At 52.2% G+C, this 16,147-nt stretch overlaps 1 protein-coding gene across 1 annotated transcript in view; it reads right to left on the bottom strand.

Moving 5' to 3' along the window:
- Positions 1–14,894, bottom strand: part of Ephb1 (EPH receptor B1) — a 437,502-nt gene extending 422,608 nt beyond the window's left edge. Inside the window, exon 1 of the mRNA XM_041677153.1 lies at positions 14,473–14,894. Coding sequence (XP_041533087.1) covers positions 14,473–14,530 — 58 coding nt within the window. The 5' untranslated portion in view covers positions 14,531–14,894. The remainder of the gene's footprint in view (positions 1–14,472) is intronic.
- Positions 14,895–16,147: the final 1,253 nt, after the last annotated feature.

Below are 16,147 nucleotides of genomic sequence, written 5' to 3'. Positions count from 1 at the left end.
AAAGGTCAGCCGCGCTGTAGAACGAGCGCTGTTCTTATTGTCCTTTTCTGAATAGTGGCTTCCATTCGCCAGGCTGCTCCATGCCCAGGAGCCTCGGAAGCCGGGCCTGGTACTGTTTAAAAGAAGCTGCACCTACTCAGGGCAGGATGTTCTAATCTGCTGAAGGGTCTTGTACCTCTGTCTAGCCACATCATCTGCATGAGCACACACATGGGCAAGCGTGTGAACACGTGCACATAAGTGCACACATGCACAGACACATGTATATTTGGACAGGCACAAATACTCTCCCCCCCTCCCCCGTCTCCTCCCAAAAAAAACCCACTCCAAATCCAGGAATGAAATAATAGCAACTGTCAAGTCCACGGGAACCAGGTAACAGACACATCTGTCTTATTCCTGAGACAGCAACACTCCTGTCTGATAGGTGATAAAGAAATCCTAGGACTTTCAGTGAAGAGCATCTCAAACTTAGGCTAAAACCTGACTGGGAGAGTGGGCTGATGAACTAGTGGGTGAAAGTGCTGGCTGTGCAAGCATGAGGACCTGAGTTCAAATCCCCCAGCACCCATGCAAAAAATCCTAGCATGGCCACTTGTGCAATTTTAGCCTCAGTGCTTGGGGGCAAGGGATGGAAACAGAATTGTTGGGGCAGGCTAGCCACCTGCCTAGCCTCAGGGTCAGTGGCAGATCCCTGTCTCAGGGGAATAAGGTGGAAATGGATAGAGCGGAATACCCAACATCATCCTCCAAGCATGCACCTCCTCCATGCATGTACAGGTTCAATGCACCTCACAAATACAGATACGCACGCACGCACACACACACACACACACAATGCCACAAAAATAAACACTATTTTGAATTCATTCTCCACAGTTGGCAGTGGAGGATCACCATCTGTGAGCGAGAATTTGGTAGCAGCATCCAAAGCCTAAGAAGAGTCCCTCAGGCATGTTCCAGGTACATACACCTCTTGAGCCTCTGTAGACAGATCTGTATCATGGACACAATTCATGTCTACCCATTGACAGGATTCTCTTATTGCAGATATCCCTTAGAGAACAGATTTCTGGAACCAGTGGATTATCTGGGCACATCTGGATGTGATATAGGACTCTGCATGCTCAGATAAGGCTGGGAGTGAAGCCTGAGATGCCCTGAGGAAATGCACCTGGAGTCTTGGCATGGCTCAGTTTGAGGAACTTGGGTACCACAAAAGAGAGCAATAGCATCCTGGCAGGATGTGTCAGAGAGCAGCTTTGTACCTGATACCTAGGGCATCATAGTTGCTAAGGAACCATTGAGATGCAAATAAATTGGTAAATACTGCAACAAGATCCAAGAACAGGGAGGAGAGAGGATGCTCTGACTAGTCAGGTGAGTGGAAGGAAAAGTACTTTCTCCTGATTGGAAAAGGAAAACCACTAGTTTTCATGAGGAGCATCAGAATTGTGTTACTGTGTTTCCAAAAAGAAAAGAAAGAAAAAACTTTCTACTTGGCTGGGAGTAGAGGAAAGTTAAAACCTGGAAAGTACAAAGATTCTCCCCTAATGAGCTCTAGGCAGACTTTAAATACTTTTCTTTGCATTAAGAATGTGTCATTAAAGGTATGAAAGAAGTGGTCTAAACTGCACGTGTGAGCACTTGTCTGTGCAAGCGTGAGGACGTGAGGACCCCAGCACCCACGTCTTTTAAGGGCATAACTATGTGTATAAAGACAGGAGGATCACTGAAGCTTGCCAGCCACCAGCGTTGATCCAGGATCAGTGGGGGATCCTGTCTCAATGGAAGACGGTGGACCATAATAGAGCAAGAAGACACCCAATATTCTCACCTGGCCTCTGTGGTTAAAGAGGTGCATATGGCCACCACCACATGTGGATGTGTGCACACGCACACATACACACGCACACACAGATGTGTTCTGCTAAGGATACTAAGGGTCTGCCATATTGCACACATTTCAAAACCCAGAAGGAATAAGAGTCAAAAAGAGTATTGAAAACTGTGACTTGGTACTCTGCTGGTGGGAAATAGAAAGCTTGGGTGTAGCTAAGCCATGACTAGCAATGGCTGGACAGAGGAGAAATGACCATCTCAGCGATCTATACGTGTGTCTTTCCTCCATTCTTGCCGTCCACTGAGCATTCAACTTCCCTGTGAGGTTAAGTTTAGGTGCACCTGTGTCTGCTCTGAGACCCAGGTGCTGCAGTAGGAAGAAGTCATGGCCACTGCTTTGCACCTAGCTCCACTGTGAGGACACTCTTCCTTGAGGGCCAAGGGCGTCACCAGAGTCTTCTAACTGCTTTGCCTTTAGCCCAATGCCAATGTGCTGCCGTCCTCACCACTGGGTGTGATCGGTTCCAGGAATAGAGAGAGCATCTAGAGGACGCATCCTCACCAAGATAGGCACTGACCAGCTGCCTCCAGCCTTCCATTCCTGGCTGTCTCCAACTCGGCTGTCTCACCCCTAATCACCTCTCAACTCCAGGCAGGCGATCTCAGCCCTAGCCATCACTTTCTGGAGTCCACAGCACACACTCTTCTCCTTACTGTGCACCTGATGGCTCTTGCTCCATTATCCAGTCACCCAGAACACAGAATGAGTGTGGCACATGGCTGCCAGCCTTATGCCCATTTCTGCTACCAGCAACTATATGCTGACATTTTGTGAGAAATCTGGCCTTTCACACCTCAAGCCAAGAAGCTGAGGTGAATCCAGAGCTAATGGCCCCGCCCTGACTAGCTCTAGGTCATGTAATCTAAGCCTGACCAGTGATGATATTTCATCCTTCTGTGACAAAGCCTGGTTCACACTGGGAAGGCTCAGGCCCCCATGGAGGCCAATGGGACAAAAGTTGGGGCATTTGACAGACCTTCAGAGGGCAGGAGGTTAAGAATTTATATGACCGGGGCTGGAGAGATGGCTCAGTGGTTAAGAGCACTGACTGCTCTTCCAGAGGTCCTGAGTTCAATTCCCAGCAACCACATGGTGGCTCACAACCATCTGTAATGAGATCTGGTGCCCCCTTCTGGCATGCGGGCATACATGGAAGGCTGTTCACATAATAAATAAATCAAAAAAAATTTAAAAAAAAAGAATTTATATGGCCATTGAGTTCAAAAGGCCATGTGTTCGAGACTGCTAATAGCTACATGACCACTATGTAGGACAACAGCCAGAGGATGAAGTCAACCAAAAGGCTGCAGTTTCTCTCCACTGGCTCCGCCACACCCACTCTACACTTATCTATATCTTAAGAGATCAACCTCCATAGACTAAATCAATCAGACTCCAATATCCTCCGCCTTAATATGCATGTGTGTGAGTGTGTGTGTGTGTGTGTGTGTGTGTGTGTGTGTGTGTGCACATGTGTGTGTAAGGCAGGGAACATTAGGTGTCTTATTAAACTGATTTCCTCTTTAATCTTTGAGACAAAGTCACTGAACTTGGTGCTCACTGATTGGCTATACTGGCTAGCCAGGAAGAACCATGGATCCATCCATCTCCATCTCTCCATACGGAGCGGCGGGCTGTGTCCCGCCACCCAGCTAGCTTTACCCGAAATAATTACACGGAAACTGTATTCTTTTAAACACTGCCTGACCCATTAGTTTCAGTTTCTTATTGGCTAGCTTTTACATATTGATCTAACCCATTTCTATTAATCTGTGTAGCCCAAGAGTTGGCTTACCAGGAATGATCTTAACCTGCGTCTGTCTGGAGTGGGAGAATCATGGCGACTCCCTGACTCAGCTTCTTTCTCCCAGCATTCCGTTCTGTTTACTCCGCCTACCTAAGGGTTGGCCTATCAAATGGGTCTAGGCAGTTTCTTTATTAATAAGAAATCACTCCCACATCACTTGGTGCTCACTGATTGGCTATACTGGCTAGCCAGGAAGAACCATGGATCCATCCATCTCCATCTCTCCAGCTCTGGCGTACAGATGTGTGCCGTGGCACCTGTCTTTAACACAGTGCCGAGTATCCACACTCAGGCCCCTGCACTTGTACAGCGAGCACTCTACCAAGTGAGGCAACTGCCCATACTGCACCTGCCTTCTTGCCAGTTGATCAGAATGAGGAGCTGGTAGAGACGGGGTAGAGAAGGAATGGAGAGAAGACAGCCAGCCTCTAACCCTATCCTGCGCAGTCTGGGCAAGAGCTACATTCTTATCTGTGTCTGGATGTTCTCAGGAGTCCCTCCGTGGAACACTCTGGTCAGATTCCGATAGTCCTGGGTACATAATGACCTGGTGTGCTGTGACCTGGCTCCACCCCATCCTCACTGGGTCCCTTAACTTTCTGCACATCTCTGGAAAGGGTTTCCCAGGCTGACCCTTCGACACTACTGCCTGTTTTCTGTCGGGATCCTGGCTTATACAGACAAGAACCGTGGAATAAAGACAGCCTGGGTCCAGAGACAGTATGCTGTCCCTGAGAATAGTCATGACTCTGGTCACAAATGGCCTAGCAATAGCAAGTGTTCCTGCTCTGTTTCTCTGCAGCCGGAGTTGAGTGGTAGGTGAAGCCTAAAGCCTTTAGTGGGAAACTCTGGGTGTCCATCTTCATGAGAAAGAGCTGGAAAAGCCTGGACCGCTCATTCTACCCACCCCACCCCCACCTCTGACAGCATCCTGCCCTTCTTCCAAGAAAACTCACTCCCCCAACACACTTGGCCTGTCTCTATTCTATCTCATACATACGCAGGCTTCCCCAACTTCTCTCTCTCAGACACACACAACCTCTCTCTTTCTCTCTCTCTCTCTCTCTCTCTCTCTCTCTCTCACACACACACACACACACACACACGCACACACACATGCACACAAACACAATCTGTCTCTCTCACACACAAACTCTCACATGCAGTCTCTCTCAGAGCCTCTGTTTCTCTTATCTCACGCTCACATGCTCTCTCTCACACACTGTATCTCTCGCACACGTGAACACACAATGTTGGTCTCTCTTCTTCTCTCAGCTTTTTTACCTTATACACACCTATATTGTCTATACCTTTTATACTCTCTCTTTCTCTCTCTACATGCACACACACACACACACACACACACACACACACACACTCTCCTTCTTCCACCCTTTCTGGTTTGAGGCCTGACCCTCCCCTCGTCTCCCAGAGACAGGTGTGGAACTATGCATACATCCACCTGCATCCCTCCAGCGTCCTCTTGGAAGCAGCCTGTAGTTTCCGAGCCTCTGTCTCCCCCACCAGTCCGCTGTCTAGTGAGCTCCTGGAAGGAAAGGCTGTATTCTTGATCTCGGTGGTTTTGGTTCTCCGTGTAGTGTTTCTCACACAGACGCTCAACAGATTCGCTCTGGGTGAGCACTGATGAGACTGGTGACGGCTGGGCAAACGCTTACCCTGCAGCTCACCCTCCATGCTGCCCCTTACAGAATCTGGACTCTCGGATCCGATCCGGGAGTGGCTCAGCCCTTATGTGACATTCAGAGGACAAGACGTTTCACCTGCCATGTAAAGCAGCCTCTGCCACATTGGTTCAGCTGGACCAGACAGAATTCCCGTCAAATCAATGCTTATCTCCCAAGCACGGCATGTCTGCTTGCTATGCTGCCCTTCAAACAGAAAGAAAGACGTCCTCCTGCCTCCAACATTGAGTTGCCCACGCCTGCTCTCAGCACTCACAGTCACATCCTGTCTGTCCCCTTCATAGCTGTCCTGGAATTAAACCTTGTGCTCTTCATCTTTCTGGTGGCCAACTGTGCCCCAGTAGCCTGAATATGGAGCACCCTCATTCTGCACAATGCCAGGCACACCGTGGGAGGTGAGCAGATTTTCGTTAATGTTGCATGAATGAAACACAGTATCTCCTACATCATCCCAGCCCCCCCCCCTTCTAATTTTCTCTACCATTGTTCTTTTTTTTTTCCTTCTAGGGCTTTCTAAGAAATTCCAGTTACCAGTTATCATGCAAGTCAATCCAATTCCGCGTTTGTAAGCAATGGTGGCACTCATTTCGTTCCTGAGCCTGAAGTTCACACAAAACTCATGAAGAAGGTCTGCTCCCTGGCCACTCAGGGAAAGCAGTGGTAGATAGCTCAAAAAGATGGAGAGGCAGCCATCTGAAGACTCATTCATATCCAGCATCTGATGCTGGTCATGGGCAGGAACCTGAGCCAGGGGTGTGCCTAGGACATCCCTGTGACTTCTCCCTGACACCTAGGTTTCCTTAAAACACGACAGATGACGTGTGTGTGGGGGGGGGGGGGCTCTTTATGGTCTTTTATGACCACAGCAGATGGATACACTACTCATGACTCAATTTTAAACATTCTGTTGGCCTTTTCTTTCTTTCATAAAGCTAATTCACATGATTTACCCACCTATGCGGCCTATGCTGCAGCTATCAAGACAGCTGATAGATAGTACCTCAGTCATCAATCAAGACAGCTGATAGATAGTACCTCAGTCATCAAGGCATCACAGAGCTGTGGGACACCGCAAAACAAATACACAATTACAACGCATGTGGGGATGGGCAGAGGAAGGCAGAGGAGGCTGCAACGAGACCCTGGGGCCAAGGCATACTTTCAAGGAAAGGGGTCCCCTGGGGTGAATCCTGAAGAATAACTTAGGGTTAGCCTGAAAAAGATCCGTAAAGAACTCAACAAGCGCATCTGAAGCCCCAGAGGCAACGCCGCAGCTCAGGGTCAGATGATTTCTCGGGGAAAAGAGCAGCAGACATTCAAAGCCTGTAATACATGTGCATGCATATGTGCCTGCATGGAGCTGGGAAGGGCAGTGCTGGGGGACAGCGGGCAGTAAGGAAAGGAAGAGTCTGCATGGTGAAGGGTCTTCTTGGGTCCTGGAAGTGCTAGGGAATCAGCAAGGGAGTCACACATGTGATATGAACATGACGACACCGATTACCAAGTCATGGTCTGACATCCGAAGTATGTTCTCAGCAGTGACCTCTTGGTACTGCCTCCAAACTTAATGAATTTCCTAGTGATCCTGACACCCCGTTCTTTTCCTCCAAGCTTACCACTTACCCCTATTTCTGTAATGCACTCATCCTCAGAGATGGAGAAAACCCTGGAGGGGCTCGCAGTCCTGTGAAGAGAACAGCAGACAGCCGGGAGCAGCAGCAGAGTTCAGGAGCAGAAACAGGTCTGAGGGCACAAAGAATGAGGCCCCTTCCCTCCTCCCCAGCTCACCTCCTGAATCCAGCCTCTCTTGGCATCAGCAAGAGGGACAAGGGCAAAGGCCTTAAGCAACACCACACAGGGAAAGCAGAGAACAACCAACTGCAGTGCCCAGCTGTGGCTCTCAGACAAGGCTCTCTGCCGCAATTGCCCATCTCCTTGCCGGTCCTGTCCATGGCCCTCAGAGGGCAAGCCACTGTCCAGGGAGAGAGATGCTGAGGGATTTCCCACACCCAAAGCTGAGGTTCAGTCTAGAGCCTTCCTTTGAGTTGCTGGACAGTCAGGGAACCAACCGCAGGGCCCAGGCTGAGACAGGCGGGGCACTAGGGAAGAAACGGGGTACTCATCTGCCTCAGGCCCTGCTGTGGCAGGGGAGACCATGGATGGAGCCCCAGGAGACTTGCACAGTACTCTCCCCCATGCCCACTAGTGCACACACACTGCCCCTGACTACCTCCTCAGGATGGGCACAGGTTCCACTCAGCATTTGAGTTCCTGAGCTCAACAAAGGCAAGACCTGGAGGCTATGTAGCAAAAGCAACCAATCCGTGACCCCAGGGATAAGGCGGGGTTCTCGGAAGGAGTGTGCAAATGGTTGCCCTCCGGCTTACAGAACAGACGAGGCCACTCTTTGCAGTGAGAAGAGCCCCAATATCAGACACAGGAAGAGTGGTCATTTGGGGCCTTAAACAGCATTGGGCAGGACAAGGGCTAAAAGGTTCATGGTTTAGAAGTTAAAGTTCCCGAATTTAATCCACACAGAAGCAATGATACATAGAAAAAGTGCTGAGTCTGGCTCTTAGCTGAGGGCAGTGAACCTGTGAGGTGTCAGCTCCCTCGCCCACACCCAGAACAGGCACCCAGACGCTGAGGGCATGCACATCCTCACATGGGGCACATGCTCCGTGAGGGGGGGGGGATCACAGTCCAGTTCCGGCTCTAGCCAGAAACTACCAGGCTGGGGGCTTCTGGGACAGTCTGCCCCCTCCTAAATCTTGTCTCCTGTTCTGTTTCCGTCATGTTGAGGCTGCAAAGGAGACGCACCTGTGCATGCTCCCTTGAACTCCAGCAGCCTCTTAAGCAGACGATGGAGTATGTCTCTTTCCAGTGCGGAGACCCTGGAAGCCAGTGTTAAGGCCCCCGCTCCCCTCGCTTGCCCACTTCCCTCCTAACCACCCACCTCTGCCCATCTCTCTGCTCATTATCACCCCCACGAGGGGACAGAGAAGCAGAGCAAAGAGGTTAAATTCAAATCAGTCATTTTGTCACTTGCTGCCAGAAAGCAGGAGGGGAGAGATGAGGCACTCGAGGCCTCAGGTGCAGTCTGTGGGCAGAAATGAGACCTGGTGATTCTCAGGAAATCTAGATGTTTTCACACTGGCCCAGTTCTGCCACGGAGAACTCTGGGGGAGCCTTCTACCAGCCGCCTCCTTAAGCAGTTGTTAATGGTATTGTCTGCAGCTGCAGAGACTTCGCCTGACCTGGGGAAACATCTGTGCAGGACCTGCTCCTCCATCCCTTTTGTCCCCTTTAGCAAGTAGGCCATCCTGTTGCTCTTGTCACTGGCAGGGTCATTAGAGTATAGTGAAGGTCCCCTGCTCACCAGCTGAGGGCATCTTTCCCTAACACTCCCATCCACACTTGCTAGAAGGTAAGGGAGCAGGCTGGGAAGATGCTTTGGGAGTGGACCACGACGGCAGGGTGTCACGGTGTGCCTGTGAGGGTGAATGCATGGCCAACTTGATTAGACTTGCTAAGGGATTGATGAGACAGTGGGGTGCGCTTGTTTCTCCAGAGAATATTAACTCATGGTGAAAACATCCACCCTGAACGCGGGTGGCACTATAGGCTGAGGGTACCGACCTGAGGAAAGGAGAGGGGAGGGGACAAGGCTAGCCCTCTTTCTCTCGGAGCATCCTCTTCCTTCATCAGATGGGCACTGCTCCACAAGCCTTCCTCGGAAGGTGATGGAGTTCTCCCAAACCATGAGAAAAATAAAGGTCCCTTGCTTTAAGTTGTCCATATCTACCGTTTTTGCCACAGCATCACAAAAGGTAAATAAGACCCATTTTCTGGGCTGGGATGCAGATGAAAACTCAATAAAGAGACAAGACGCCTAATGTAAATGAGAGGCACCTGGCAGAAAATTCTCCATGGTGGGGACCATGCCACCATGCTGCCTGCACTGCCTAAACTTGCTGCTGGCCCGTGGAGGTTCCTTGAGCATAGGAACCCCATAGGAGTGCTGGACCAAGGCCCCCCCTTTTTTTTTGGTTTTTCGAGACAGGGTTTCTCTGTGGTTTTGGAACCTATCCTGGAACTAGCTCTTGTAGACCAGGCTGGTCTCGAACTCACAGAGATCCGCCTGCCTCTGCCTCCCAAGTGCTGGGATTAAAGGTGTGCGCCACCACCGCCCGGCTACCAAGGCCCTTCTTAATGCTAACCACGTTCCTTTCCCTTATTAGTCTAGGAGGTCTGGACACTGAATGCCTGAGATGACTGGAGCAGAACCCTCAAGTGCCTGTGAGGACCCATGCACTAGCCTCAGTTCCCGGGGTACGGGGGTCACTTTACCACTCATAGGACTTTGTTAGCTATTATCAATCTGCCCAGCACTGCTTCAGCTGCTGCTTTGACCCTAGAGTTTGCCAGCTCTGTGTCCCTGCTATCCTCCCTCCCAGTCTGACTCAACATTGAAGAAACTGAGGCATGGGAAAGGGGAGTGTGGTTATGCATCCAACTGGTCCCTGATCATGGTTTCCATGGAAAGTAAACTCCCATACACAAAGGACCCAGTCACTGTTCTCCAGGCCTCCCTGGAAGATGTGCCTAACCCTCAGAAATGTGACCATCAAACCAGCAAGACGGTCCTAAAACATCAGGGGGTTTCGATGGTGTGGATGTCCCTGAGCCAGCCACTCAGGCAGGAGCCCCTTTTGGTGCAGCTGAACACTCTAACCCAAAGACCCACCTACGACTGCAACCTAAATGGAATCTGCAGACAGAGGGAGGCATTTCGCATGCAAAATTTTTCTTTTAAATATGAAATCTCTCCCAAGGCATTACTTTATTATTATAGTAATTTCCTCAGAAGGGCAGACATCCAATGCTCTGTTTCTCCACCATCTTTGGAGACAGGCAAATTTAATAGAAATATTCAGGTTCCTTAAACGGCTAGGACAGACGAGGAAAAAATACTTCTCCAAGGATCCGGGTGAGGGGAATGGTCCAGATGGCCATGTAGTGACAGGTCAGGGCCTGGGTTATCTCCTTGGAGACACTGGTCTCTGTGTTTCCAGAGGAAAGACACGGGGGAGCTTTGTGGGAACTAGTTCTTTATCTTCAGTATCATCTTACTCATCTCTTCTCCAAGGCACGGAAACCTGGAATCTCTACTGGTCAGTAAAGAATCCAGCAGTCCCTGGCTGAGTTGGCACCAAGCTCGTCCCACCCATGAATGCAGGCTGAACCTCCTGCATGCACACCCTACACTTCGAGCTGGAGGGAGGCAGTGTGGCTAAGAAGACAAACCACCACCTGACTGCCTGGCTCAACCACTTCCCAGGCAGGGATTCTTTATCAAATTGTTTGTGTCTCAGGCTTCTCATGTATAAAATGGGACAGGGTTTGATGATAAAAATAAGACCTGTTTGGTAGGGTGTTGTAAACACTGGGGGAGGGGTGAGGGATATCAGAATTCTTCTCACCAGCAGTTTCCAAACCTACTGTAGGCATCAGGCTGCCTGTCTCTCAGTCATCAAGCATTTTGCTAAAACTGCAGCTGTCCAGGCCGTTCCAACTCAGTCAGGGTAGCCTCAATACCCAACTGTTAGACTGCAGTCTGATGTGGACTTGCATTTCCAGGAGGCAACTGCACCGGGATCATCTAGGAAACCCACACAAGTGCAAACATCCAGAACTCTTCCAGACCTGCTGAACTCGGAGCCAAGAGCCTTCAGCGAGTTGCCCAGGCATGCACAGCTTTCCAGACACCTTAGAACCCCTGCCTGCAATGGCTGTCCTTTGGGGTTTCAAAAAATTGTCTCTCACTTTTTCCCATGCTAGAATAACATGATGTTCTTGAGTCTTCATGCTACAGAGAACTCTTTCAGACTAGCTATCAATGGTTTTTTTCAGCTTAATATACAAGTGTCTTCCTAATCTCTCTTTAGTACAAGGTATGTTCTCAGAACATAAGGTTGGAGTGGGCAGGCCCTAAATCCACTGGATAGTGCAAGGCACTGAGACCAGGTGTTCTGGGTGATAGTCTCCAAGTGACAGAGCTAGAGGCAAAAAGCCAGAGGCCATGCTCTGGCAAAGGCTTGGAGACGCGGGTGCTTGGCAGGGCTCAGAAGCCCAGAGGGTGTCAGCGGCTCTCCCCACTATCTGGCTTTTCCCATCTACCTCAGTTTCCCCATCTACCTCATTCCCCTCTAAAAGCCAATTCAGGAAGCCCAGCAAGCCCTTGCCCTGCGCTGCTGTACCCTCCTGCCACTGGCTACAAAGGGAGACAGGCAGGAGGGATAGGGGAGAATTGCTCCCTTTCGGTATGGTTTTCCCACATAAGGGGCAACCAGCTTCCTGCCTGGTGGCATGTGACTTAGAATCCCTCTGCCCCCACCCAGCCCTCTCTGCCTTCTTTCTCTCTTACCTTCCTTCCATCACCCAGGCAGAGGTCATATAAGGACTTGCCTTTCTTGGCCCACATCTCCCCATCTGGACCACACATGACACACACGGCTCTTTTGTGCCTGCCCCAGCTTAAACGGAGAACCTGCCTGAAATCCACCCCAGAGCTCCCAGGAAGAAGGGAGACACACAAGTGGCTGAAATCACCAAGGAGGAGGCTGCCTCCCCCAGAGGCAGAGTTTGGGGAGGGCCCTGCCGCCTGTGTAGACAGCTCATTGATCCACTCCTCTGAGAATTATTCCGTACTCATCACAAACCAAATGAGGCTGGCCCCAACCCAGGCAGGCAGGCGGGAAGGCGGCTCTGTGTGTGGAGAGGAGAAAACGAACCTGCCTGTTGTCGTCTGAGAAAAGGAGGGAGCGAATGGTATGTGCTACCCCTGCGCGCTTAGCAGGAACAAGGCGCTGCTTTAATATTCTGCTGAATGTGGTATTTCTTTTAACCCTTACAGAGATTTTCAGTCCACAGAATGAGGCTTTCCTGCCAAGGAACTGGAAAAGCTCCCCCACCCCCTCCACCGAGAGGAGGGCCTCAGCTCTGAACTGGACCCTTGCAGCAGGCCTAGGTGGCAGGGCCCCCGTACACCGGGCTGAATGTACACAATGGCACCCATGAGTAGCTCCATGGCGACGGCAAGGGGGCTAGTCAGGGAAAAAGAAAAGTACGGAGGGAAGAATGTGTCCTGGCGCCTGATTTGTTCCCACTCATTGCTTTGCAAACTATTTCACATATGTGTGTGTGTGTGTGTGTGTGTGTGTGTGTCCTCCTTCATCTACTGAGACTCAAAACCAAAAGCAGGCATCCTAAAGTGAACATCTATCTGCTCTCTGACACCGAATCATTGACCCCGCAGAGGCACTAAAGGCGACAGACCTGACGAGTCACCACCCCAGCCCACAGTCTTGCAGGTTACCCCAACGATCAACTGCTCTCACCCGGCTTTGTTGCGGGGTTGGTAATCTATCGCTTTCTATTTCAACTGCTCCGGCACGTGTCTCCCGGTGAGTGAACCTCAAGCCTACGCTGGGGTGCTGACCACACTCCACACCAGTCTAAACCCTGCACATTCCAAAAGTGCATACACACACACACACACACACACACACACCACGAAGACCAACAGCCTGGCAGGGCAGCAGGAGGCCGAGGGCAAACAAAAAGCCACGTTGGGAAAAGCAAGAACGGAGCTTTCTATGTATTAGTCGCTGCTCCTCTCTCCATCATAACCACAGGTACCGGGCGGAGCAAAGATAGTCTTTGCCAAGGCTAAGACATCTTCGTTGCTGTGACAGGGTGGGGCCTGAGGTATGCCCGTTTTTCTTGGAAAGGGGCAGTGCTTTCAGGAAGGGTCAGGCACACTGGACCAATGTTGGTATGGAGTTTCAACTGAGCGAGTCAGTTTGCTTGGAACCCACAACCGGGCGGCAGAGTCAGCTCTCAGATGGGAACGCAGCAGGGGAAACCGAGAGCTGCGACTCTTCCACCTGGAGTGTCCGAGTGGAATCCGCCTGGCAAGCAACATCCATGTGGAGTGGGGTTTCGAGCAGAGGTGGCAAAATCTCACCCCAGAGTTGTTTCCTCGAGCTAACTCTAACTCTGCTCCCTCCTAATGCCCCCCAGGAGGTGGCGGGCACCTCAGTTCCGCTGGGAAGATTGGGGGCGGGGAAGGGGGCGGGAGGCGGGGAGGCAAGCAGGGATTTCCCACGGGGATTCGCGGGAGCCTTGAGCGCCTGGGCTCCCGGGTGCGCCGAGCAAGGGGTCCGCTTAGCGGGTTTGGCTTGCACCAGCCAGAGGCACAACCACGCTGAGCCAGCAGGGATGATGTCCCTAAGGGAGCTTGCAACCACGCAGTCTCTTCTCCCCCAGATGAGTTTAGGCAGGACCAGCACTCACCCCAGACCATCCCTACTACAAAGCTCAAGAGGCAGAAGGGTGTCCACCTCGCTCTTGCTGTCCCTGGAAGATTGTAGCCGGCAGGTTCTCAGACTGATCCCCCCCAGGGTGCGGTCAGTGGACTTGGCCCCCCTTGTTTGCCAGCCACTTGCCAGGTACCGGCTTGGAGCTTCTCTGATCCCCAGCGCTCAGCTCTTGCCTGCCGAGCCCAGAGTCCAGAAGCCTCAGACTGCGAGCAAGCTGGGAAAGCGAGAAGGCGCTCCACAGCTAGCCAGCGCACCCAGGCCTGGGAATGAAAGAACCCAAGGTGCCCACTCTAGGAGCCCGGTGGCCCGAGGTATCCCTTCCCAGACCAGCTTCTCCCGGAGCTAAGGAGCTTGCACCGCAATGCAGCGGGATCCAGGCTCTCTGAGCCGGAGATGTCCGGGGATCGTGCTATCTGAGAGCACCGGGCGCGGAGCGTGGAGACTCTGCGAACCAGCGGCGGGTGCTCAGAGTCGACCCGGGGCATACCTGTGGGTACCGCCCCAGCTTGGTGCCCCGTCTCCTCCCAGGCTCTGGGACATCCTTGCCCTCAGGCACCAGGGTGCCTGGCTACACCGCCTGGCTACACCGAGCAACCAAAGCAGCTCCGAGAAGCGTGCGGCACCCGAGAACTGGCAGCTGGCAGCCGCCAAGTTGCGCCACGGAGGGTACGTTACCTTCCATCGCGGCCACTGCGGATGCCAGGAGGAGAAGCAGCAGGCAATCCAGGGCCATCGCCGGCCAGCGTCCCCCAGACGGAGCCCGAGCCGAGACGCGCCGCGTCCCGGGGCGCCGCTGCGCTCCCGGCGGGTGGCTTCTCCGTGTCCTTTCTCGCTCTGGCCGGAACCTGACTCCCCGGAGCGCGGCGTGGGCGTGGGCGGGAATGTGCGCGCGTGGGGCGGTGCGGGCGCGCGTGGATGTGGGTGTGCATGTGTGTGTGTGTGTTTATGGGAGAGGTGGGTGTGTGCGTGCGTGTGTGAGAGAGGATGAGGGAGAGCGAGCCTGGGAGAGCGCGCGAGAGCGTGTGCGTCCTGGTGTCACATTGCGAGCTACAGCGGAGCCTACGGGAGGACAGAGCGGGCCAGACTGACGGGGGAGGGAGCGGGATCCCCCACCATCAGCTCTCTCTCCACCCCTAACACCTCCTGTCCAATCAAGGAATCAAACCTGCAAAATTCCCTCATCCAATCAGGCTCGAGCACCTCCTTACACTGGCATTGTTAGTTTAAGAAAAACTTTTGCTTGCAATGCTGTGCGGGAGGGTTGGGAAGGCTCTAGGAGAGGACCGCGCTCCCCCTTGTGGTGATATTGGAGAACTACAGCCTCGCACTCTAGCTCCCCAGGCTGGAAAGGAGGAGCTCAGCCAAGAAGTCAATTGAGGTCCCTTACTTTCACAGACACCCCAGAGCTACACTCCTAACTACTCCTATGCAGCGTGCCTCTTCTCGGTCTGGTTTTGTTTACTCAGAATTCCTGCCTTAACAGTTCACTCTTGGCATGCTTCTGTGGAGTGAGCGAAGGGGTTTTCGAACCCTTGTGGCAGCCCTTCAGGGGTAACCAGGATGCCTTGTAGGCTTCCTATTATATCGCTATCTGCATGTCTCCGGAAGTCTCTTCCCAGGTGGGTATCTGAGCAGTGTGCGTAGGGCACACCCTCCCAGGACAGTCTTGGTGGGAAGACCTTGAGTTACAAAGAAGAAGAAGCAGGCAGCCTGACAACATGGGGATCCCAGGGTACCAAACCAGAGAAGGACATCTTGTGGACCAGGCCTGGAAGTGGGTGGGACAGACTGGGTTCTCCAGCCACAGGACAGGGTTCTGGAAATAGTGATTCTCCCACGGTTAGCTCACATGACAATGCTCCGTTTTGCTGTCTGTTGATAGACTATTTCAGAGCCCACATATGCCTTCTCCCTCACCCTCAGACTTCCTACAGGGTTAGGAGTGCCCCTGGGTGACTCGACTGGGTGGGGCTTCAGATCCCCCAAACCTTTTTTCAGGAATTGTTAAGAGGTTAACCATTTGGCAACTCTCTTTTGGGGACCTTTTGGGGACATCAATTCACCACCCTGTATTTTTAGCCTGGGGTGGCTTCCCCTCCCCCTCAACCTCAGCCACACTCATATCCCCTGATTCTGACAGGTCTTTGTTTCCCAGACTGCCTGTGTCTTCCCCTCCTCTCCCCTCCCCTCCACCCACCCAGCCTCAGAACCTTAATGCCAATGATCCTGACTTCTTCAATCTCTCTAATGCTGCCTCAGCTGCCCTCTTTCCCTCCACAGCACCAGTTGCGTCTGGAAGTCTCAGAAGCATGGGATGCTCTCTCTGGCATGGGTGACTCCTGAGTCATCT

This window comes from Microtus oregoni, unplaced genomic scaffold, assembly GCF_018167655.1.
Source record: "Microtus oregoni isolate MIOR12 unplaced genomic scaffold, Mior012 000028F_ref0000031, whole genome shotgun sequence".
In the NCBI taxonomy this organism is placed as follows: Eukaryota; Metazoa; Chordata; class Mammalia; order Rodentia; family Cricetidae; genus Microtus; species Microtus oregoni.
This window is presented reverse-complemented; position numbering and strand designations above follow the sequence as displayed.